The sequence below is a fragment of the Nanorana parkeri genome, unplaced genomic scaffold (genome assembly GCF_000935625.1).
Source record: "Nanorana parkeri isolate BGI_ZX_2015 unplaced genomic scaffold, ASM93562v1 scaffold928, whole genome shotgun sequence".
In the NCBI taxonomy this organism is placed as follows: domain Eukaryota; kingdom Metazoa; phylum Chordata; class Amphibia; order Anura; family Dicroglossidae; genus Nanorana; species Nanorana parkeri.
In genome coordinates, this window is record NW_017307196.1 from 60,944 (window position 1) to 84,427 (window position 23,484).

Here is a 23,484-nt window from a genome sequence, read left to right on the forward strand (position 1 = left end):
TAACGCACATACATTTTCCTATGTTGTTTGGTTAAAGAAAAACTTAATAAAAATTATCTGATAAAAAAAAAAAATAATGCACCTAAAAATGCTAAATGCACTTAGTCTTACGGGAAGATTTATGTTGAAAAAAATGGCCCGGCAACAGGATTTATTTAATACCGTATGTACATGAGCAGTCTGCAAATTGACCACAAGGTGGTGCTGTGGTATCATTTACAGTGAAACATTTACTAGAAGTCTATTAACTTTGTGTGTAACTGAACTGGATTGTTACTATGGATTGAATCAGGGAAGTGTTATATTTCCATGCATGTATGTCTAATTCATGAATCTTATCATACTGCCCCCCTGTCCTATCATCCACACTCCTCTCCTGTACATACTGCCCCCTGTCATACCCTCCACACTCCTCTCCTGTACATACTGCCCCCTGTCATACCCTCCCCACTCCTCTCCTGTACATACTCCCCACTGCCATACCCCCCACACTCCTCTCCTGTACATACTGCCCCCTGTTATACTCTCCACACTCCTCACTTGTACTTACTGCCCCCTGTCATACCTCCCACACTCCTCACTTGTACTTACTGCCCTCTGTTATACTCTCCACACTCCTCTCCTGTACATACTGCCCACCATCATACCCCCCCACACTCCTCACTTGTACTTACTGCCCCCTGGCATACCCTCCCACACTCCTCTCCTGTACATACTGCCCCCTATCATACCCTCCACACTCCTCTCTTGTACTTACTGCCTCCTGTCATGCCCCCCACACTCCTCTCCTATACATACTGCCCCCTATCATACCCTCCACACTCCTCTCTTGTACTTACTGCCTCCTGTCATGCCCCCCACACTCCTCTCCTATACATACTGCCCCCTATCATACCCTCCACACTCCTCTCTTGTACTTACTGCCTCCTGTCATGCCCCCCACACTCCTCTCCTATACATACTGCCCCCTATCATACCCTCCACACTCCTCTCTTGTACTTACTGCCTCCTGTCATGCCCCCCACACTCCTCTCCTATACATACTGCCCCCTATCATACCCTCCACACTCCTCTCTTGTACTTACTGCCTCCTGTCATGCCCCCCACACTCCTCTCCTATACATACTGCCCCCTATCATACCCTCCACACTCCTCTCTTGTACTTACTGCCTCCTGTCATGCCCCCCACACTCCTCTCCTATACATACTGCCCCCTATCATACCCTCCACACTCCTCTCTTGTACTTACTGCCTCCTGTCATGCCCCCCACACTCCTCTCCTATACATACTGCCCCCTATCATACCCTCCACACTCCTCTCTTGTACTTACTGCCTCCTGTCATGCCCCCCACACTCCTCTCCTATACATACTGCCCCCTATCATACCCTCCACACTCCTCTCTTGTACTTACTGCCTCCTGTCATGCCCCCCACACTCCTCTCCTATACATACTGCCCCCTATCATACCCTCCACACTCCTCTCTTGTACTTACTGCCTCCTGTCATGCCCCCCACACTCCTCTCCTATACATACTGCCCCCTATCATACCCTCCACACTCCTCTCTTGTACTTACTGCCTCCTGTCATGCCCCCCACACTCCTCTCCTATACATACTGCCCCCTATCATACCCTCCACACTCCTCTCTTGTACTTACTGCCTCCTGTCATGCCCCCCACACTCCTCTCCTATACATACTGCCCCCTATCATACCCTCCACACTCCTCTCTTGTACTTACTGCCTCCTGTCATGCCCCCCACACTCCTCTCCTATACATACTGCCCCCTATCATACCCTCCACACTCCTCTCTTGTACTTACTGCCTCCTGTCATGCCCCCCACACTCCTCTCCTATACATACTGCCCCCTATCATACCCTCCACACTCCTCTCTTGTACTTACTGCCTCCTGTCATGCCCCCCACACTCCTCTCCTATACATACTGCCCCCTATCATACCCTCCACACTCCTCTCTTGTACTTACTGCCTCCTGTCATGCCCCCCACACTCCTCTCCTATACATACTGCCCCCTATCATACCCTCCACACTCCTCTCTTGTACTTACTGCCTCCTGTCATGCCCCCCACACTCCTCTCCTATACATACTGCCCCCTATCATACCCTCCACACTCCTCTCTTGTACTTACTGCCTCCTGTCATGCCCCCCACACTCCTCTCCTATACATACTGCCCCCTATCATACCCTCCACACTCCTCTCTTGTACTTACTGCCTCCTGTCATGCCCCCCACACTCCTCTCCTATACATACTGCCCCCTATCATACCCTCCACACTCCTCTCTTGTACTTACTGCCTCCTGTCATGCCCCCCACACTCCTCTCCTATACATACTGCCCCCTATCATACCCTCCACACTCCTCTCTTGTACTTACTGCCTCCTGTCATGCCCCCCACACTCCTCTCCTATACATACTGCCCCCTATCATACCCTCCACACTCCTCTCTTGTACTTACTGCCTCCTGTCATGCCCCCCACACTCCTCTCCTATACATACTGCCCCCTATCATACCCTCCACACTCCTCTCTTGTACTTACTGCCTCCTGTCATGCCCCCCACACTCCTCTCCTATACATACTGCCCCCTATCATACCCTCCACACTCCTCTCCTGTACATACTGCCCCCTGTCATACCCTGCACACTCCTCTCCTTATACTGCCCCCCGTCATACCCTCCACACTAAGCACAAATCACTGGTCTCCATCAATGGGATGTATATTTTGGCTCGTAGATAATGGAAGGGGCAGGAAAACGAGAGAGGGATGGATGGAATTTGAAGAGCAGTCAGGCTTGGTATTGTGTTGTGTAGCTATATCTGTACATTGTCTGTCAAAAAAAGATTTGGCCTCAATTATATTTTTGTTTTTGGTATTTTTATGTAGTTTTGTCATTCATCAGTTGTGTCTGTATTTATATCTCGGTATACAATATCTTTACTTTATATACAAGTGTTGTGTGTCTCTCCTACTGACGGCCACCTTAGACCGCACACGAGAACTTTATTGTTGATCAGTATTGGTATTGTTTGTGTGCGTGTATTATTGATTAATATTTCCTTACACAGCAAAAATGAAGTACTGCGTGCTCATCATTCTCCTGCTCGTAGTATATGTGCATCCTTCATACGCAGAATCAGGTATGCTTGTAGTTTTCTTGTTTCGCTTTTTCTGCCTTCATATTATGTCAATTCAACGTCTTCCACATTTAGGTGTTATACATTATTGCTGTGTAATATAGATTGGTCTATAGCAGCCTTTCCCATCCCGGGTGTCATGACACCCTGGGGTGCCTTCTGGCTTAAAAACCATGACACCCTGGGGTGCCTTGAAATCTTCACACAGTATTATGTCGTTCCATGGAGCAGATGAGTCAGCTGCTGGAACTATGGTAACAAATAATGGTAATTCAGGAAGGGTGGGATCCATTCAGGAAAGTGCAGACGTTTGCCTTTATCCAGGCCTGCTCCGCATCCCTCTGTCCGCATGCAGCTGCAGCTCTAGATGTGATGGTAGGACTCTGATGTTAAGGGGGGGCTGAGGACTCTGATTTGAAGGGACCTATTGTTATGAAGAAGAACCTCTGATGTGAAAGAGGGTGACTCTGATGTGAAGGGGGCTTCTGATGTAACTCCTGATGTAAAGAGTGCTCTTGATGTGAAGGGGGCTTCTGATGTGATGGAAGGTTTGTGATGTAAATAGTAGCTTCTGATGTGAAAAAGAGGGACTCTTTTTTTAAGGGGGGCTCCTAGTGTGAGAGTGGGTGACTCTGATGTTAAGAGGGGATTCGGATGTGAAAGGAAGGCGGACACTGATGTCAATAGGGCTCCTTAAAATCCACACCAGACCCCCTACCTGGGATAGGAAACTGGAATGGATTTTGGAGGGACCACATGTCATTTCCTACATTTTTACATTTCCCTTTGTTACATATTAGATTGGGGTGTCTAGAGATTTTTAAACGGTGCTGTGAGGGGGGCAAATACTGTTTTATTGGTCTATATATTGCTAATATCATTTGAGGTTTGTCTTTTTTTTTTAGAAAAGATACAAGATGAACGGAATTAAAGAGAAGAATTAGCCTATCACCGGGGTAGCAAAACTTCAGCCTTCCAACTGTGATGAAACTTCAAATCTCATCATGCATCTGCCTCAGGAAGTCATGCCTATGGCTGTCAGTCTTTTCCAAGCCTTATGGGATTTGTAGTTCCACAATATCTGGATGGACGGAGTTTTGGATACCTCTGGCCTACAATATACCTTATACAGTATGTGTCCTTATAATAACTGTGTCTGTATAATCCTTTTCTAGACAAACTTTATGCCACAAGCCCTGATGAAGGGGGGACTTTGTTGACCCCCGAAACAAATTGAGTTGATACTTCGTTCCCTTCTGCAATGTTTAGACTTGAATAGTGATAATTCGCAGTGTACACATTGAATAGGGAACCTTGTGTCCTCTGCAGATATCTCCATTTAATGTGTATACTGTGAAAAAAACTGAGGAAAGGATTGCAGTGCATGGATGGTGAGAGTGGCACTGATATCATTACATCAGTGCTGCTCTCTGCATCACCCCAAACTCCACAGCACTGTCGGACATTCAGAGAGGATCGGGACACAGTGTGTCACATGATCAGCCAGAAGACATCAGTCAAAAGTTGGTAATGGAAAAAATGTAAATGACTTGGGGGTAGGGTTGCCACCTTTTCTTCAAGCGAAACCCGAACACACTCTAGCGACGCGCGACATTTTATTGGGAGAATGAGTCGTGGCTTATTCATATGTAAATAGCTCTACCCGTTAATATGTAAATATCACAGTTGGGACTATTTTCAGTGGGGGGCCAGTAGCCCCTATCTTACTTTTGGTTGCCACCTGTCTGCCTGACATCTTGTGTCCGGGTTTCAGCTGTCATGAAACCCGGACACAGCATTCAAAACCCGAACTGTCCAGGTGAATACTGGACAGGTGGCAACCCTACTTGGGGGTGGGGGGGTCTGTAGGCTCAAGGAGGGAAGAAGGCCAGTGAAGGGTATGAGCCCAGAGTTGGGCTTTAAAGGAAACCTTGTCAGAAGTGTGGTTCCAGCCTTAAACAGTTGTCACCACAAGTGTCCCCATTGGAAGATTTTCCACCATCTCCTACTTTGGTGACAACTGTAAAATTTGGGATTCTCCATCACTTTCTATCTCAGTGACAATAGTGACCAGGACAAGTAAAAAAAAAAAAGGCTTCTGCATCAAATGTGCAATTTGGAAAGTTCACAAATGACTCATATAAAGTCATGACTTTTCCTTCTTTTGACTGTGGACCAGAGACAGAAGGTTCTACTCTTCTCGTGTATAACAGATACTTTTTTTTCTTGGGCCTTCAATGGTCTATATTTCACCATTGTGACATTACAACTAACATTTACAACGACAGAACATATTGGGGGGGAATCTATCAAAACTTCTCTCTTCAGTTTGCTCAGTTGGGATTTGAAAATGAGAGAAAGAGAAGCTGATTGGTTGCAGTGCAAATCTGCTCCACATTTTGTCTGCTCCCGTTTTCATCAATTCCCCTCAATGAGTTTTATTGCAGTGCTCATGCGCTAACAAGAATCATGCTAATAAGAGGAAAGAGCAGAGAGATGAGCTGCTCAATCTGCTGGTCCTCCTTCACCATCCATTCACAGGTTGGGGGCAGGGAGGTGACCTTGTTGTATTTATAACCTGCAGAAGATAACGATTAGGTTACCCACATTTTACTGATGTCTTCTGGCTGATCATGTGACACACTGACGGGAATACAAAATATGGAGCAGATGTGCATGGCAACCAATCAGCTTCTCTCTTTCATTTTTAAATCTAAACTGAAGAGAGAAGCTGATTGGTTGCAGTGCAAATCTGCTGCAGATTTTGTCTGCTCGTTTGATAAATCCCCCCCCCCATTGTGTCACGTTCCCACCTTTTTTTCTTATGTATCACAAGTATAGTTTATTATTTTAGCAAATATACTAAATAAACTTTATTTAAAGGAGAACTATGGGGTCAGGGCTTTTCCCCATAGTTCTCCTAAGGGTAACGGGAGGTCACAAACTAGCGTCCAACCGTCACCCAAAGCTCGCGGTATACTGAGACGCCGCAGATGGGACGGATCGCGACATTACTGTCGACATCCACCCAGCTGCGTTATTGACAGCTGGCTCTGCCTATCTAGGGGCAGAGCCAGCTGTGCCCGCCCCCTCCCCCATCCGTTCCACCAGTCAGCGCTGGAGGATCGGACAGGGGAGGGGGGGTATCCCTCACTCACTTCCCGATCTACTTAGCCGACCTGTGACAGTCTCATTGTCACAGGTCGGCTCGAACTATGAGGCTGAGTAATTTTCTCTCACCTCTTAGTTCTCCTTTAAGAGAGGAATTAGCATACATTATACCTTGTGTTCTTGTAATAACTATGATTTTATATTCCTTTTCTAGGCATCCTTTATGGCCCCAAAAAGCCAGCGACTTGTGGAAACAGGACTGGTATGGCCAGTAAGAATTCAACTGTATACTGCATGGTGTAATCAGAGTGTGCACAGATCAATGCATCCATAATGCGTCTCTGATGGCAGGATTGTGAAGTGAAATACCACACTCCATTTATTAGTCCAGATACATCTTTATTCAATATTGGGTTGAGGGGGACTGTAGAGAAATAGCCAACACTCATACAAATACCCCCTTATCAGGGCTAGGAGAGAACAAAAGCCAATACAGGTGCTCCTCAGGTTGTGATCAATCGACTTACGATTTTTCGCATTTACGATGGAGTTCACAGTACAGTACAGTAAACTCCCAGTTTTTCAGCACCCACGGATCGGTAGGTGCCGGATAACTGTATTTTCTGGTTGCTTGAGAGTTAACAGTAACTCTCAAGCAACCTCTGCTTCCCCATCGGCCAGCTTCCGCAGCCGGCAGGTGAATGTAAACAGCCGGGATCAAAAGCAAGACTGCTATTGGCTATTTCAAATTGCAATAGCCAATGGCAGGCAAGCTATTGCAACCACCCACTGAGCAGAGGAGCGGACCTGAGAGAGAACTTTCTCTCTCAGGTCCACTCCTGCTCTGAGTGGGCGGGGATTCAATGGCCAGCCTGCTATTGGTGACAGCACAAACCCACACTGCAGCCAGGAAAGATCCAAAAAAGAATTGTCAGGATTATGTTCTGCTAGTGATACCAGTATCGGTGCTGATACTGGGCATTTTCACACATACCCGTACTGGTGAAGATGCCCTGATACTAAGTGCCGATACTGTCGTTTAACATTTTTAAATACATTCGGCTGCCGTAAGGTCCCTCTCTTGCTGGGGACCTCACAGGAGCCTTCTGTGGACCTCACAGCGCTGCTTACAGCACCAGACGCACGTGTCATCCTCCTCTTTTTTGCTGCCCACACCCCCCAGTGAGACCCGGTACATCACTGGGGTAACTGCGCACAGCCCTGGGGAAAATGCACACATCCCTGGTGAGATGCCATGCGCAGCCCTGGTGAGGCCGTACATGTCTGGTGAGACACTGTACACAGCCCTGGTGAGACCATGCACAGCGCTGGTGAGGCCATGCACAGCCCTGGTGAGACTGCACAGCACTGGTGAGACCATGCACAGCCCTGGTGAGACCATGCACAGCCCTGGTGAGACCATGCACAGCCCTGGTGAGGCCATGCACAGCCCTGGTGAGGCCATGCACAGCCCTGGTGAGACCATGCACAGCCCTGGTGAGACCATGCACAGCCCTGCTGAGACCATGCACAGCCCTGGTGAGGCCATGCACAGCCCTGGTGAGACCATGCACAGCCCTGGTGAGGCCATGCACAGCCCTGGTGAGGCCATGCACAGCCCTGGTGAGACCATGCACAGCCCTGGTGAGACCATGCAAAGCCCTGGTGAGACCATGCACAGCCCTGGTGAGGCCATGCACAGCCCTGGTGAGACTGCACCACACTGGTCAGACACTATACACAGCCCTGGTGAGGCCGTACTTCTCCGGTGAGACCACACAGCCTTGGTGAGGCCGTACATCTCTGGTGAGGCCGCACAGCCCCGGTGAGACACTGTACACAGCCCTGGTGAGACCATGCACAGCCCTGGTCATGCCGTTCGTCTCTGGTAAGACTGCACAGCACTGGTCAGACACTATACACAGCCCTGGTGAGGCCGTACATCTCCAGTGAGACCGCACAGCACTGGTGAGGCCGTACATCTCTGGTGAGACCGCACAGCAGTGGTGAGACACTGTACACAGCCCTGGTAAGACCGTGCACAGCCTCCTGAGACCCCGCACAGCCCTGCTGAGCAACACAGAGTATCTAGCTTCATATTATTCTGTATTGCTGTATAATATATTGCTGGGATTTATAGTCATTTCTAGCTGGTAGTATTCTGCGTCGCTGTACAATGTTTTGCTGGGATTTGTAGTCCCCTCTAGCTGGGGGTATCCTGCATTGCTGTATAATATATTGCTGGGATTTATAGTCATTTCTAGCTGGTAGTATTCTGCGTCGCTGTACAATGTTTTGCTGGGATTTGTAGTCCCCTCTAGCTGGGGGTATCCTGCATTGCTGTATAATATATTGCTGGGATTTATAGTCATTTCTAGCTGGTAGTATTCTGCGTCGCTGTACAATGTTTTGCTGGGATTTGTAGTCCCCTCTAGCTGGGGGTATCCTGCATTGCTGTATAATATATTGCTGGGATTTATAGTCATTTCTAGCTGGTAGTATTCTGCGTCGCTGTACAATGTTTTGCTGGGATTTGTAGTCCCCTCTAGCTGGGGGTATCCTGCATTGCTGTATAATATATTGCTGGGATTTATAGTCATTTCTAGCTGGTAGTATTCTGCGTCGCTGTACAATGTTTTGCTGGGATTTGTAGTCCCCTCTAGCTGGGGGTATCCTGCATTGCTGTATAATATATTGCTGGGATTTATAGTCATTTCTAGCTGGTAGTATTCTGCGTCGCTGTACAATGTTTTGCTGGGATTTGTAGTCCCCTCTAGCTGGGGGTATCCTGCATTGCTGTATAATATATTGCTGGGATTTATAGTCATTTCTAGCTGGTAGTATTCTGCGTCGCTGTACAATGTTTTGCTGGGATTTGTAGTCCCCTCTAGCTGGTGGTATTCTGCATCGCTGTACAATGTTTTGCTGGGATTTGTAGTCCCCTCTAGCTGGTGGTATCCTGCATTGCTGTATAATATATTGCTGGGATTTGTACTCCCTCTACAGCTCGGAGTCAGTGTAAGAACTACCAGGGTCGCAGCGTTTGCAGCTGGAAACGGGCCCTGACACTTCACCACTGTCCTAAAATCATTAGTCTGTATTGTTTTTTTAAAAATCTGTCACATGACACAAAAAAAAAAAAGGCAGACCGTTCTCCCCCTTCGGCTGCCTTTTCAGCTCAGCTGAGCCGAAGCATACGCGTTCGGCTGCTGTATGGGCTATTGTGAATAGCCTGCACATCAGCCCTTTGGTTCGGCTGAAACGAAAGGCTCCGGCGACCGAAGAGGGCCGAAGGATCAGCCAAAGCTACGGCTGAAACCTTCGGCTCTTTAGTGAATAACCCCCTTACTGTTTCTATGACATATTTGGCTTTGCACATTGCATCATCATAATCAATAAGTGTTCGCTCACTTTGTGCGGGGGATGTGTTCACCAAAGCCTCATTTATTTTTCAGGTGCACGCCCAAATGCATTAGATCGATTCATGTACTTCCAAGCCCTGGGTACGATATTCATTTCACTGGTTATGATGGTCAAGTACGTCATAGATAATTTTCTGCGTGGCAGGAGAAACATGTAAAGTATGTTTTCTTTTCACTTGAGAGATTATATTTCTTTTATGTTGATTTAAGCGTTTTGACAAATGTTTTTTTTATGTTACCAGCACGGAAGCAGCTCTAGGAAACATTGCTTGGGAACATCATGGAACCATCATGGAACGAATGGAGTTTCCTGAATAAAGATCACATTCACTGAATTTTCCATCCCGCTCCTTTTTCGTCGCTATGGTGGAAACTGATCATTGATTTGGCCCCATCAACGATTAGAAAATCGAGCAAACATTCCAAAATTCTACTGGGGTAAGAAACAAGTCCTGGTGTAGAAGTGGTGACCCGGTCTAAGTCCGGCTCCGTGATCTCTTATGGGCAGACTTTAAGGAAGAACTTCAGAATGTTTAAAAGTTAACCCTTGCAGTGGAGCTACCTCCGCACTGCAAGGGTTAACTGGTCGTTTTCCCACTATGGAACGGAATACAAATAGATTGTAGTATAAATATAGGGGGTTCAGGCCATGGCCCAGTGACTGGCATATGACATGAATTTAGGGGGTTCAGGCCATGGCCCAGTGACTGGCGTATGACATGAATTTAGGGGGTTCGGGCCATGGCACAGTGACTGGCGTATGACATGAATTTAGGGGGTTCGGGCCATGGCACTGTGACTGGCATATGACATGTATTTAGTGGGTTCAGGCCATGGCACAGTGACTGGCATATGACATGAATTTAGGGGGTTCAGGCCATGGCACAGTGACTGGCATATGACATGAATTTAGGGGGTTCAGGCCATGGCACAGTGACTGGCGTATGACATGAATTTAGGGGGTTCAGGCCATGGCACAGTGACTGGCATATTACATGAATTTAGGGGGTTCAGGCCATGGCACTGTGACTGGCATATGACATGAATTTAGGGGGTTCAGGCCATAGCACAGTGACTAACATATAACATGAATTTAGGGGGTTCGGGCCATGGCACTGTGACTGGCGTATTACATGAATTTAGGGGGTTCAGGCCATGGCACAGTGACTGGCATATGACATGAATTTATGGGGTTCAGGCCATGGCACAGTGACTGGCATATGCCATTAATTTAGGGGGTTCAGGCCATGATACAGTGACTGGCATATGCCATTAATTTACGGGGTTCCGGCCATGGCACTGTGACTGGCGTATGACATGAATTTTAGGGGGTTCATGCCATGGCACAGTAACTGGCATATGACATGAATTTAGGGGGTTCAGGCCATGGCACTGTGACTGGCATATGACATGAATTTAGGGGGTTCAGGCCATGGCACAGTGACTGGCATATGACATGAATTTAGGGGGTTCAAGCCATGATACAGTGACTGGCATATGCCATTAATTTAGGGGTTTCAGGCCATGGCACAGTGACTGGCATATGACATGAATTTAGGGGGTTCAGGCCATGGCACTGTGACTGGCATATGACATGAATTTAGGGGGTTCAGGCCATGGCCCAGTGACTGGCGTATGACATGAATTTAGGTGGTTCAGGCCATGGCACTGTGACTGGCGTATGACATGAATTTTAGGGGGTTCAGGCCATGGCACAGTGACTGGCGTATGACATGAATTTTAGGGGGTTCAGGCCATGGCAAAGTCACTGGCATATGACATGAATTTAGGGGGTTCAGGCCATGGCACTGTGACTGGTATATGAAATGAATTTAGAGGGTTCAGGCCATGGCACAGTGACTGGCGTATGACATGAATTTATGGGGTTCAGGCCATGGCACTGTGACTGGCGTATGACATGAATTTATGGGGTTCAGGCCATGGCACTGTGACTGGCGTATGACATGAATTTATGGGGTTCAGGCCATGGCACTGTGACTGGCGTATGACATGAATTTATGGGGTTCAGGCCATGGCACTGTGACTGGCGTATGACATGAATTTTAGGGGGTTCAGGCCATGGCAAAGTCACTGGCATATGACATGAATTTAGGGGGTTCAGGCCATGGCCCAGTGACTGGTGCCTGCATTGATAGTAAGTGACTTTTACATTTTAGATGGGGTGCCTCCAGATTTATACTTTTAGGGCTCATTCACACGGGTGTCCACGTTTGTACGTCATGCATGACCGTGTAGAGAACTGCTACCGGGAGAGGTGCTGCCTGAATATGTATGCACCCGCCGTCACCCCCCTATGGGAGAGGCGGCTACGTGCCGACTGGAACCTGCACTTGGACGCACACTGGGGGGAATTTATCAAAACTGGAGCAAACTGAATCTGGAGCAGTTGCCAGTGGCAAACAATCAGCAGCTCTCTTCAGTCTGCTTAGGTAAGATTTGAAAATGAGACAGATGCTGATTGGTTGCTATGCACAGCTGCTCCAGATTGTAATAAATTCCCCCTCACTGTGTCCAGATGCGGGCGCCCAGACCTGCAGGGATGTCTGTGTAACTGCGTCCTCCCATAGGTGGCTGCACATAATCACACGCAGAATTCTCAGGATTAAAGGCGAACATTGCAGCAAACGCTGATTTTGTTACTTTATCTTTTTTTCTGCCAGGCATTCTACTCCTATTGTTGTTAGAAACAGATTTGCCCTTACTTCCTGTCCCGGGGACAACGCTTTAGCCAGACAGGAAGTGAACGTCTCTCTCCAACGCAGCCTACCAGGGTAGTGAAATATGACAGGTGTTCTAATCCTTCTCCACTCTATCCCATAAAAACACCCAAATGTGGGAATATATATACGCTATAATATTCTGTTTTATCGCCATCAATACACCCTCCCTGGCCAAAAGCATGAGAATCTCCACATAAACGTTACAGGAAGACTAGGGCCCATCACAGCAGCATGCAGGCATTATGGTTTACATAATGCATGCATTCTGTTTTATGCGCAGTAGTTACAATGCATTCAACATTTTTCATTTCTTTTTTAAAAACTTTATTGAAATGTCACAAAATGATAATTTAATCAACTCTATGCACTACATTTTCAGACCCGTGTAGTAACAGCAATTGGCCACCAGGTGGCGACAGACACCGCAACACAGGATCTCCCTGAAACGCACAAGTGGTACACTCTCACTCCTAATGTCTAAATAGCGGACGGGTCGATATCATACCACATATAGGGGGGAAGTTATAGTAACACAGGAATATCTGCCTTCTGATTAACCGGATATATGCAAATCAACACGTTATACAAGCCTATTACATATACGCAGGCGGCCCCTTATGGCCAAAAGGCAGTAACTACAGCTGAGCACACCAGTGCCACCGCACGTATAGATCAACGTGGAACTTTTTTTTTTACAACTTTATTACCGCTATAAATAGAACAGCCAGTATCTCGTGACTGTGAGCGGGCTGGAAAACACGGAAGTAGTGTCACGCGCACTCTATTAGTCATCGACTGCGCACAAAGCTGAGCGCTGACGTCATTTGTTTTTCTATAGCAGGGGCCATGTTAGTTTCGGGCACACCATCGTTTTTGCCCTTAGTAAAAGTTATAGGAGAACCATATGAGACGGTGATGAGCAGCTACACTGCATGTAATTTTTTCTGTCCACCGTGTCTCAGAGCAGGCAAGGTAAGCTGGAATTTGAAGTGCTACAGCCACTCGATATGTTTCACCCAACACACAGTGCCATGAAGACCACCTGTCATGAGCAGGCTTATGCAGAAACTGAATGTTTAGCCTTCGAACTATAACTGCAGTCATGCCAGTGTTCTGTACAGGTGGCCAACTCGTCAATATCTCCAACTTGTGATGTCATGTCCATCGTAGATTTCGACAAGATGGAGCTAGTGCACGTGCGCCAGCTGTCACAGTTCTTGCAATCCTTGACTTCTCCAGTTGCCGTAGGTGCGCCTTCTAAATGGTCGTTGAGTTCTCCAACTCCCGTCGGTGCATGTGGCATAGGGTGCCCGTGTAGGTGCACTGCCGCAGATTGTAGAGCTTAATACTTCACTTGGGTGGCTTGGGTTGGAGGTCTTCAACGAGTTGGAGAATTCAATAGAACACTGGTGTTCTGTTGGAAGAGCCATTTTACCAAAATCTCCAATCACATCACTGTCGGTGACTTTCCAGCAGGTAATTTTGACGAGACGACGTTAGACTGCACGCGCTCTCTACAGGCGCATTTTCACAGTACTGAGCAGATGGCAAAGTTGAGTCTTCTGGTAGCTTGGATGTTGTACGCGCATCCACTGCTGTTGGAGAACTCAACAAATATTGTGAAAATGCTATGTGCGCATGCGCACCGCGGCTGCACACAGCTCCTCCAGTCTTTCTGTTTAACAGAAGTGACGTCATTGGAGATTTCGATGAACTTGCTCTTTGGACAGAACACCGGTGTAAGATTTATATTTATCCCATTAAAAATGTCCTTACCCGTTAAATGAGACCCAGTCAGCAACCATTCACTAATGTGACCCTGAGGCCCCGTTCACATATAGCGACTTGTCGCGCGATTTCCGCCGCCATATCGCGCATTTTTGCCGCGCAATATCATGAGAAGTCGCCGGCCAATGCTATTCAATGGAGCTGTCTTAACTCCATGTCGCTCGTCGCGGTCGCTTCTACCGGACCCTTTTTTTCGGCGGATTTTTTTTTTTTTACATGGAGCCCGACGGAGAAGGTCGCGCTACCGTCGCTGGATCATCGCTGGAACGTTGCCCCGAAAGTCGCGCTATCCCGGCCGCTGCAAAGGTATGTCGCTACATGTGAACGGGGTCTGACAGTGCTAGAAAGTCTGACTACTCCATGACAGTCAGTGCACCAGCACAGTCCCCTCTCTCTAGTACAGGTGAGAAAGGTGTCACTGTCCCCCGGTACATGTGACAAAGGTGTCACCGTCCCCCGGTACAGGTGAGAAAGGTGCCAGTGTCCCCCGATACATGTGAGAAAGGTGTCACTGTCCCCCGGTACAGGTGAGAAAGGTGCCAGTGTTCCCCCGGCACAGGTGAGAAAGATAACAGTGAGGGTGTCAGTGTACCCCAGTATCAATGAGGAGGGTGTCAGTGTCCCCAGTATTGATGAATAGGGTGTCAGTGTACCCCAGTATTGGTGAGGAGGGTGTTAGTGTACCCCAGTATTGGTGGGGAGGGTGTCAGTGTACCCCAGTATTGGTGAGGAGGGTGTTAGTGTACCCCAGTATTGGTGAGGAGGGTGTTAGTGTACCCCAGTATTGGTGGGGAGGGTGTCAGTGTACCCCAGTATTGATGAGGAGGGTGTCAGTGTACCCCAGTATTAGTCAGGAGAGTGCCAGGGTCCCCTGGTACAGGTGAGAAAGGTGTCACTGTCTCCCGGTACAGGTGAGAAAGGTGTCACTGTTCCCCGGTACAGGTGAGAAAGGTGTCGGTGTCCCCCGGTACAGGTGAGAAAGGTGTCACTGTCCCCCAGTACATGTGAGAAAGGTGCCAGTGTTCCCCGGTACAGGTGAGAAAGGTGCCGGTGTCCCCTGGTACAGGTGAGAAAGGTGCCAGTGTTCCCCAGGTACAGGTGAGAAAGGTGCCGGTGTTCCCCAGGTACAGGTGAGAAAGGTGCCGGTGTTCCCCGGTACAGGTGAGATTGTTAATGTACCCCAGTATTGGTGAGGAGGATGTCAGTGTCCCCCAGTATTGGTGAGGAGGGGGTCAGTGTCCCCCAGTATTGATGAGGAGGGTGTCAGTGTACCCCAGTATTGATAAGGAGGGTGTCAGTGTACCCCAGTATTGATGAGGAGGGTGTCAGTGTCCCCAGTATTGGTGAAGAGGGTGTCAGTGTACCCCAGTATTGATAAGGAGGGTGTCAGTTTACCCTAGTATTGATGAGAAGGGGGTCAGTGTCCCCAGTATTGGTGAAGAGGGTGTCAGTGTCTCCAGTATTGGTGAGGAGGGTGTCAGTGTACCCCAGTATTGATGAGGAGGTGGTTAATGTACCCCAGTATTGGTGAGGAGGGTGTCAGTGTCCCCCAGTATTGATGAGGAGGGTGTCAGTGTACCCCAGTATTGATGAGGAGGGTGTCAGTGTACCCCAGTATTGATGAGGAGGGTGTCAGTGTACCCCAGTATTAGTCAGGAGGGTGTCAGTGGCCCCCAATATTGATAAAGAGGATGTCATTGCCCCCCAGTATTGATGAGGAGGTTGTCAGTGTTCCCCCGTATTAGTCAGGAGGGTGTCGGCCCCCCACGGTGTAGATGAGCCCGAGTGTTTTTGCCCCCAGTATAGGTGAAGAGGTGTCCGGGCCCCCTGTGGAGGTGAGGCCCAAGGCGGATATACTTCCCCGTTGTAGGTGAGGCCCAGGTCCCCGTGGCGGAGGTGAGGCCTAGGGCGGGCGGTTGTCCGGTGGGTGGCGCTGTGCTCCTCCTCCCCCTCCTCCCCGGCACTCTTCCTCCGTCTCTCATTGTTGTGCTCTCCGCAGGACATGGCCCCGGAGCCCGGCCTCCCCCGGCACTGATCCCCTCCGCCTAGCCTGCAGTATGGAGCTGAACTTGGGCCGGCACAGCGGCGACATCCTCCGCAAGAACCCGCAGCACGACTTCGAGCTCATCCAGCGGGTCGGCAGCGGCACCTACGGGGATGTGTATAAGGTGAGTGCGGGGCTCAGCATGGCCTGTCATCTCCATCCCTCCGGAGACAGGCCAGGCTGTGGAATATTACTCCCTGGGAATGTGTCTGCTGATATTAATGATTAGTTTGGTTTCAAGTATTATGAACTTGCGTCAGCGCGGTTCAACGCCATACGGATCAGCGCTTGGCAGGATTGGTGCGTTCTGGCGCCGACGTCATTTACCTGGATGTTACGCTGGACCGCCAGCGTATATTCTGTCATTAGCTCGCCTTGGCGACTATATCGCTAAGGCTCTGACGTGTTGCCGCTAGCAACAGGATCAAAATTATGACATGGGCATCACTGGCAGGGTACGTAGAGGAGCGCTAAGGGCCACACTGCTGATCCTGTCGCTGGTGCCGACTCGCCAGTAAAAGTCTAGGCCAATAAAGTGCTTGCACGCTTCTACGCCGCAACTTGCTTCGCACCCTAAACTGCTGCAGAATATTGCGCACCAGGGACGGAGCGCACCTTGCAAATTCCTCCAACAAGGGGACTGCGCCATAGGGGAGCGTTCTGTCTGCTGTCTTTGGGTCAGCGCGCAGCGTTTAGATCCGTAGAGCGTATATACTTTTTAGCAGATCTGAACGCAGCGCTCTTGTATATTATGGGCCCGGCACACAGCTGCCATGTTCTCCAGAATCTTGGGCAGAGAATTCTGTGTAAATTACATGTGTGTGTGCGTGTAAACACGTGTACACGCTAACATTGAAATCTGAGCAACAGGAAGTGGAAGAATTGGATTAGGAGGGTGTCAGTGTCCCCTAGTATTGGTGAGGAGGGTGTCAGTGTCCCCTAGTATTGGTGAGGAGGGTGTCAGTGTCCCCTAGTATTGGTGAGGAGGGTGTCAGTGTCCCCCAGTATTGGTGAGGGTGTCAGTGTCCCCCAGTATAGGTGAGGAGGGTGTCAGTGTCCCCCAGTATAGATGAGGAGGGTGTCAGTGTCCCCCAGTAATTATGATTGGGGTGTCCATTGGGAACATTTCTATTCACTTCCTGCCCGAGATGCAAGGGGAAGTTAGAGGAAATCTCCCAAAGTGAGGGGAATCACCTTCTTAGACAGAACAGGTTTCCCCATTGAAAGATTTCCCCTTAACTTGTCCTGGGGATAATTTTGGATTTCCAAATGGTGGTGAGTTGCCGCTAGTGATACGATTACTGGTGTGACATGGTCCTAATGCCCATGGCGCACGTAGAAAATACTCGCTCACCAGATGACCTGTCGCTCCATTGCTGACGGAAACGCTGCAGAATCTATCTCGCCAGTCAGTGGCACCTCGCTCACCTGGTAAATCATGGAAACAGGTGAATATTTCTCTGCCTTGTAAAGCGATCTTGTCGTTGGCGAGTTGTTACTAGCGCGGCATTGAGCTAAGGCGGGACAAATGCCAGGAGCCAGGTCGCCAATGCTTTCTCATGGAGCCTAACCTGACGTTTCTTCTAGTTGTTGCCAATGGAGCTGACTCCTGGATTGGACAGACTGGCTCCAGATATCAATATTAATTCGTCCACCCCCTGTGCTAAGGGTTGTGGCCAGTTCACACCACCACCATCATGCATGTAGCATGTGTGTGGTGTGAAAATGCAATACTGTACATTGACTGTGTTGCTAAAATGCCATGTACGTCTATGTAATTCTATGCATGGCAATGCGTTACACTGTGTCAGAACTCTCTGTACAAAAATGCAACATGTTGAACACCAATGCAGCATCATAGGACTGCGTCGGGCTATACTGCGCAACACGGCTGGCGTCTGTATGCCATACTCGGGCTCCTAGTTAGCCACGGCCTTGCTTTGATGTGACTCTGACTTGCTTTTGTTTGCATTCACCTTGAGTTGCAGAGGGGTGATGAAAAGCAGTTCAGACGCAACACAATAGGACTTTCTACGTGTACCAAATGCAAAGCAAACGAAGCAATAAATAGAAGTAAGACTCTAAATCACACATTGCTTTCCAAAACGGATATGGAAAAATAATTGCCTGTATACTTGCGTGTACATACACACACACACACACACACACAAACTGTCACAGGTCGGCTCAGTAGATCGGGAGGTGAGCGAACACATACCGGCGTGCGCCCACCTCTCGATCCTGTCACGGCTCTCTGCCATGACGGGGGAGGGGCTGGATTCCCCCCTCCCAGCTCCGACCCAGTGCTAACTGGCGGAACGGGAGGGGGCGGGTACAGCTGGCTCTTCCTCTAGATAGGCAGAGTCAGCTGTCACTCACGCAGCTGGGCGGATCCCGACGTCCAGGTTGGGATCCGCTGCGGCGTCTCAGTATACCGCGAGCTGTGGCTTGCGGTATACTGAGCCTAGGGTGACGGGAGGACGCTAGTTTGTGTCCCCCCGTTACCCTAAGGAGAACTATGGGGAAAAGCCCTGACCCCATAGTTCTCCTTTAATGTATCACGGCTACACCAGGCGCAGTGTGGCACGGGGCCCACAGCAGAACCCGATTGTCAGTACTTCTGCCTGTGGTTGAACAGAAACTAGGGAGCGCAAGCGTTCAGTAAAGGAATTTCAGCGAGTAACTACATCTCAAACACTGTCTTTTGCTCATTACAGGGGCATTCACAGCACAATTGGGAAAAGCGCAAGTCAGCGGATGGTCCGTTGACTTGCCATTGTACCTTCCGACTTCCTTCCGATGCGTTGCGATATGTTTTTCAACAGAAAACGGAAGGGCACCGAAAAATGAATGGGTGTGAATGGGGTTTGTTCACACTGGATACATTGCGCTGAAAAAGTAGTGCACGCTTTTTTTTTTTTTATAGCGCAATGCAACGGGACGGAGCCGTGTGAACTAGCCGCATTTATACCCGTTCATTTTTCGGTAAACTTCCGTTAGCATCTGTTTAAAAATGGATCGTGATGCAACAAATTCGGTGTGAATGGGCCGTAAAGCGCACCGAACTCTCCCACTAAGCACAACGCCGTTGTGAAAAGCCTCTGATGGAAGAAACCATCCCCAGCCTCTTAGACTGCATATTGGTTCTGCGACATTGCCCCGGAACTAGCATGTAGCACGTCATGTGCAATGACTGCTTTCATCAGAGCTTTTTCACACAGGGCTTCTTCTGACTTGCAGGTTGTCTCTGCTGACTTGTAAACCGGACTGAGCTGCTCCTAAGATCCACATCCAGTCGTGCATCCTTGCTCATTGCTTGCTCAGCCATAGATTTAGCGGTTGCACAAATGGCTGAAAAATCTTAATGTATAAAATGCGAATAGGACTTTGTATTAGAAATCTGGATGGGTCGTATCGTCTTCCTTGTCGCTGCAGAGTATTGTGTGTGACAGATGTAGAAGGAGCAAGTCAGCAGCAGGAAATGATTTCAGAATCTCAATAGCTATGCAGGGCATGTACCTCTGGCGTGTCCCTACTGGCAGTATGGATTATATGTGCGATCTCATGCATAGAGCGTGTATTAGGTTGACTTTGTAGTATCCGTGGGATTTCATCTGGCTCACGTTATGACTCACAATGTGTCACATGTGAGACTTGCCATATAATGAGCTGTATGTGTCGCAGCGTTTCTCAGCCCCGTCATGTCTTGTACCCCTTTGTGATGATCAGAGTTTACCAAGTTCTCAATGACATTTCTCAGTTGAATGTGAAGTATTTCCCATAATCTGGTCATTTCCAGGATGTCTGAATGGAGAGTTTTCCAAGTGACCATTCAAATGTCATATTCTAAATACCAGTGCTTCAGATTGCTGGCTTCTGTAACCAATTGAGAGATTCATCAGGGACTTAAAGGTGAACTCCGGCCTTCCCTTCAGTCTTGCACAGTTGTACCGGCTCCTCACTTGGACTGAAATGGCTTCCTCTGATTTCACTGCACACTGTGAGCTTCTCACAATGTGCATTTGAAGCTGCAGCAAGTCACATAGAGCCCGCCTCATTTCCTATGTCCCACATCATCTAGTTCTTTCCTCCCCAGCCTGACTGTCCCTGGCCCTCCCCACTGATGTATTGGTTTCAGTTGGTTCTGAATCACAGCTTCTAAGGGCAGTCTGCATGCAAATGTAGTCTGTCTAGGAATGTCCATTCCTCCAGGCTGGTACCCACCCATGCTATTGTTTTGATATCTGCATAAAGCCTCCCTTAAAACCTCCATCAGTTTATGTTTTGCTCTCGGTGTCCTGCTGGGGAGATCTCCCTTCACTTCCTCTCCTGGAGATGCCACAGGAAGTAAAAGAAAATCTCTACCAAGTGAGGGGAATTTTCCTCATAGGCCATTGTCACTGAGACAAATATCTCCATTGGAAGTAGGGCTGCAACTAATGATGATTTTCATCATCGATTAGTTGGCCGATTGTTTTTCCGATTAATCGGATACAAAAAATTTAAACACCATCTTTAATTCAAAATGAAATACACAAATGCAGTGATAAAAACATAAGTTTTACTTCTGAATAAAAATGCGTGCACAATTTATTGCAAATGCACTGCAGTGGAACACGTGGAATTGGGGTACCCTGCATTCCAGTGCGGGCGATCACACTGCGTGTGGGTGGAGCGTTTGGGGAGCCATGGAAATGAATGGCGCCGCAACGTACCTCCTGCAGCAGAATTTGTCAGGCCGAAACCCGAAAAGGACTTTTTCCTCGACATGGAGACTGAGCGCTCGCCCAGCATCGCAGGAGCGAGCGAGCGTGCTTCCAGGTTCAAAAGGCATGAGCAGTGCACGCTCTTTTCCTGTATCCCAGCCAACGTTGAGCTCAGCCGCTGCTGGTGTAGGGGGAGAGAAAAGCATGTGCTGCTCATGTGCAGCTTATGAACCATGACCGAAAATAATCTCTTCTGAGCTTTCTTTCTTCCAGGATGGCCTCCTAGAAGAAAGAAGAGACTCTCAGGTGTCAGGATAACCCCATTGCAACTATTATGTTGTTATACAGCCTCCGGGGCTGTGTCGGAACATTTCCACACAGGCCCAGACCATTATGCCGGTTGGCATGGGCAGCGGGCGAGGGTCGTCATTACAAACATGTACTGCAGGGACCAGGTGTGGGGTTAGGGCGTTGTTTGGGATCAGGGGTGAGGAGGGTGTTGTGAGTTCACTTTTTCATTTTTGTTGTGACCCTTTAAATATTCCTGTTATGGACATTCCTAAAACATTGCATTTGTCTATGGCCTTGGTTCTCAACTGGTGGGTCGTGACCCAAAAGTGGGTCGCGACCCCGTTTTGAGTGGGTCCCCGCAAGCCTTCCACTTTTTTAGGTGAGAGACTCCTCAGCCTCCCCCGAGTGCAGCACTGTCTGTTAGGTACACTGACAAAAGCGCCTGCCACCCACAGTTCGTACGTCCCCACACCGGAACGCGTGGTACCCTAATGCCGAGCGTTCTATTGCAGAGCAACTTGGTTTGCAACTTAACGACCAAGGACAAATATGGGTCCTGAGGTCACACAGGTTGAGAACCACTGGTCTATGGTACATGTGAAATTATTGCTGAATGTTTGTGCAGATGAAGATAAAAAAAGTTAAAAAAATAGGTCACCAGCACTCCAAAAAGTTAAAATGAATAAGTCCTTTTTATTGGACAATTGTGTCATGACAATCAAAAAGAGCCGACGTTTCGGGGCCACGCAGGGTCCCTTCTTCACATCTCTTGCCTTGAAGAAGGGACCCTGCGTGGCCCCGAAACGTCGGCTCTTTTTGATTGTCATGACACAATTGTCCAATAAAAAGGACTTATTCATTTTAACTTTTTGGAGTGCTGGTGACCTATTTTTTTAACTTTGTGTTTTGCACGGTGCCATCCGTGTTAGTTACTGCAAGCACCACTTTTGTTTATTGGCCGGGACTGCTGAAAGGTGTGCGGAGAGCACCCCCACCATGTGCAGATGAAGAAATATTTCACGCGACAATACCACATCATATACTCGGCTACAGGATGTGAAGGATTTTTCTGGTTGGTCTGTCCTAGTTGAAAGTACTTTGTGACCAGAAGGTTCCTCTAAGAACATAGAAGAATAACCTTGTGTTCATCAGTCACGTGATTTATACGTGTGCCTGGCAAGGAAGGGGCAGGAAGGTAACTTGTTTGTCATGTCTGTAGGAAGACGGTGTACTTGTCTGAATGCACTTTATAGAGGTGATGTGCTAGGAACATGGACAGCTGAGTATACAGCTGGCCATACACTGCTCGAAGGACTTGGCCAAATTCGAGCAATGTTTGGCCCCGTTGGCACCCCTCCATTCGAATGGACGGGTACCAATAAAAGCCTGTAAATTTTTGGACGAACGCTGACTTCAATCAATCAGCTGCAGTCACTGATTGAGTATTCTGACAATGGCAGAGGAGGGATTCCCCCATCCAGTGGCAGAGGAGGGATCCCCCCATCCAGTGGCAGAGGAGGGATCCCCCCATCCAGTGGCAGAGGAGGGATTCCCCCACCCTGTGGCAGAGGAGGGATTCCCCCACCCTGTGGCAGAGGAGGGATTCCCCCATCCCCACTGCTAAGCATGGACTGGGCAATTGGGCATGACGTCATTCAAAGGACAACCTTATTATATTCCCTATATTCTCCACGTTCTATCTCGTACCTTTTTTGTTATCTTTGTTTTCACCCATTATAGTACACCAAGGGGATTTATTTTAAGCCCCCAACACCCTAATATGTATATCAAGGATCAGCTCAGCCAACATCTACCCTGTACACTCCCACTGTTGAACAGCACAGGATGGGCTTTGTTCCCCTTTTGTCTCGAGTCTTGTTTCCTAGAGCAGTTGCTACAAATCCAACTTAAAATGTGTCTTGGACAATGTCTACTGGAGAAAACCTTCTTTCTTTAGTGTCTACTATCAATGTACAACTGTAGGTCTGGATTCTAGGCCTATAAGCCAAATATTTGGAAAAAAACTCCCAAAAAACGCACATCAGGATGTTGGGTAACATTTGAATTTGTCCACAGCCAACTGTACTCCCCTATACAGCAGCACTCTAGGACGGAGGGGGAGTTGGACCACACTGGGAGCTAATGACCCTCTGCTGCCTTGCACATGTGCTCACAGCACACAGGCTGAGAAAGCAATGGAGGTTAGAACAACATTTGGCTTTT

At 48.5% G+C, this 23,484-nt stretch overlaps 1 protein-coding gene across 1 annotated transcript in view; it reads left to right on the plus strand.

Moving 5' to 3' along the window:
• Window positions 1–16,249: 16,249 nt before the first annotated feature.
• The window catches only part of MAP4K5 (mitogen-activated protein kinase kinase kinase kinase 5), a 96,282-nt gene continuing 89,047 nt past the window's right edge, over window positions 16,250–23,484 (plus strand). The window contains exon 1 of the mRNA XM_018566242.1: window positions 16,250–16,388. Coding sequence (XP_018421744.1) covers window positions 16,278–16,388 — 111 coding nt within the window. The 5' untranslated portion in view covers window positions 16,250–16,277. The remainder of the gene's footprint in view (window positions 16,389–23,484) is intronic.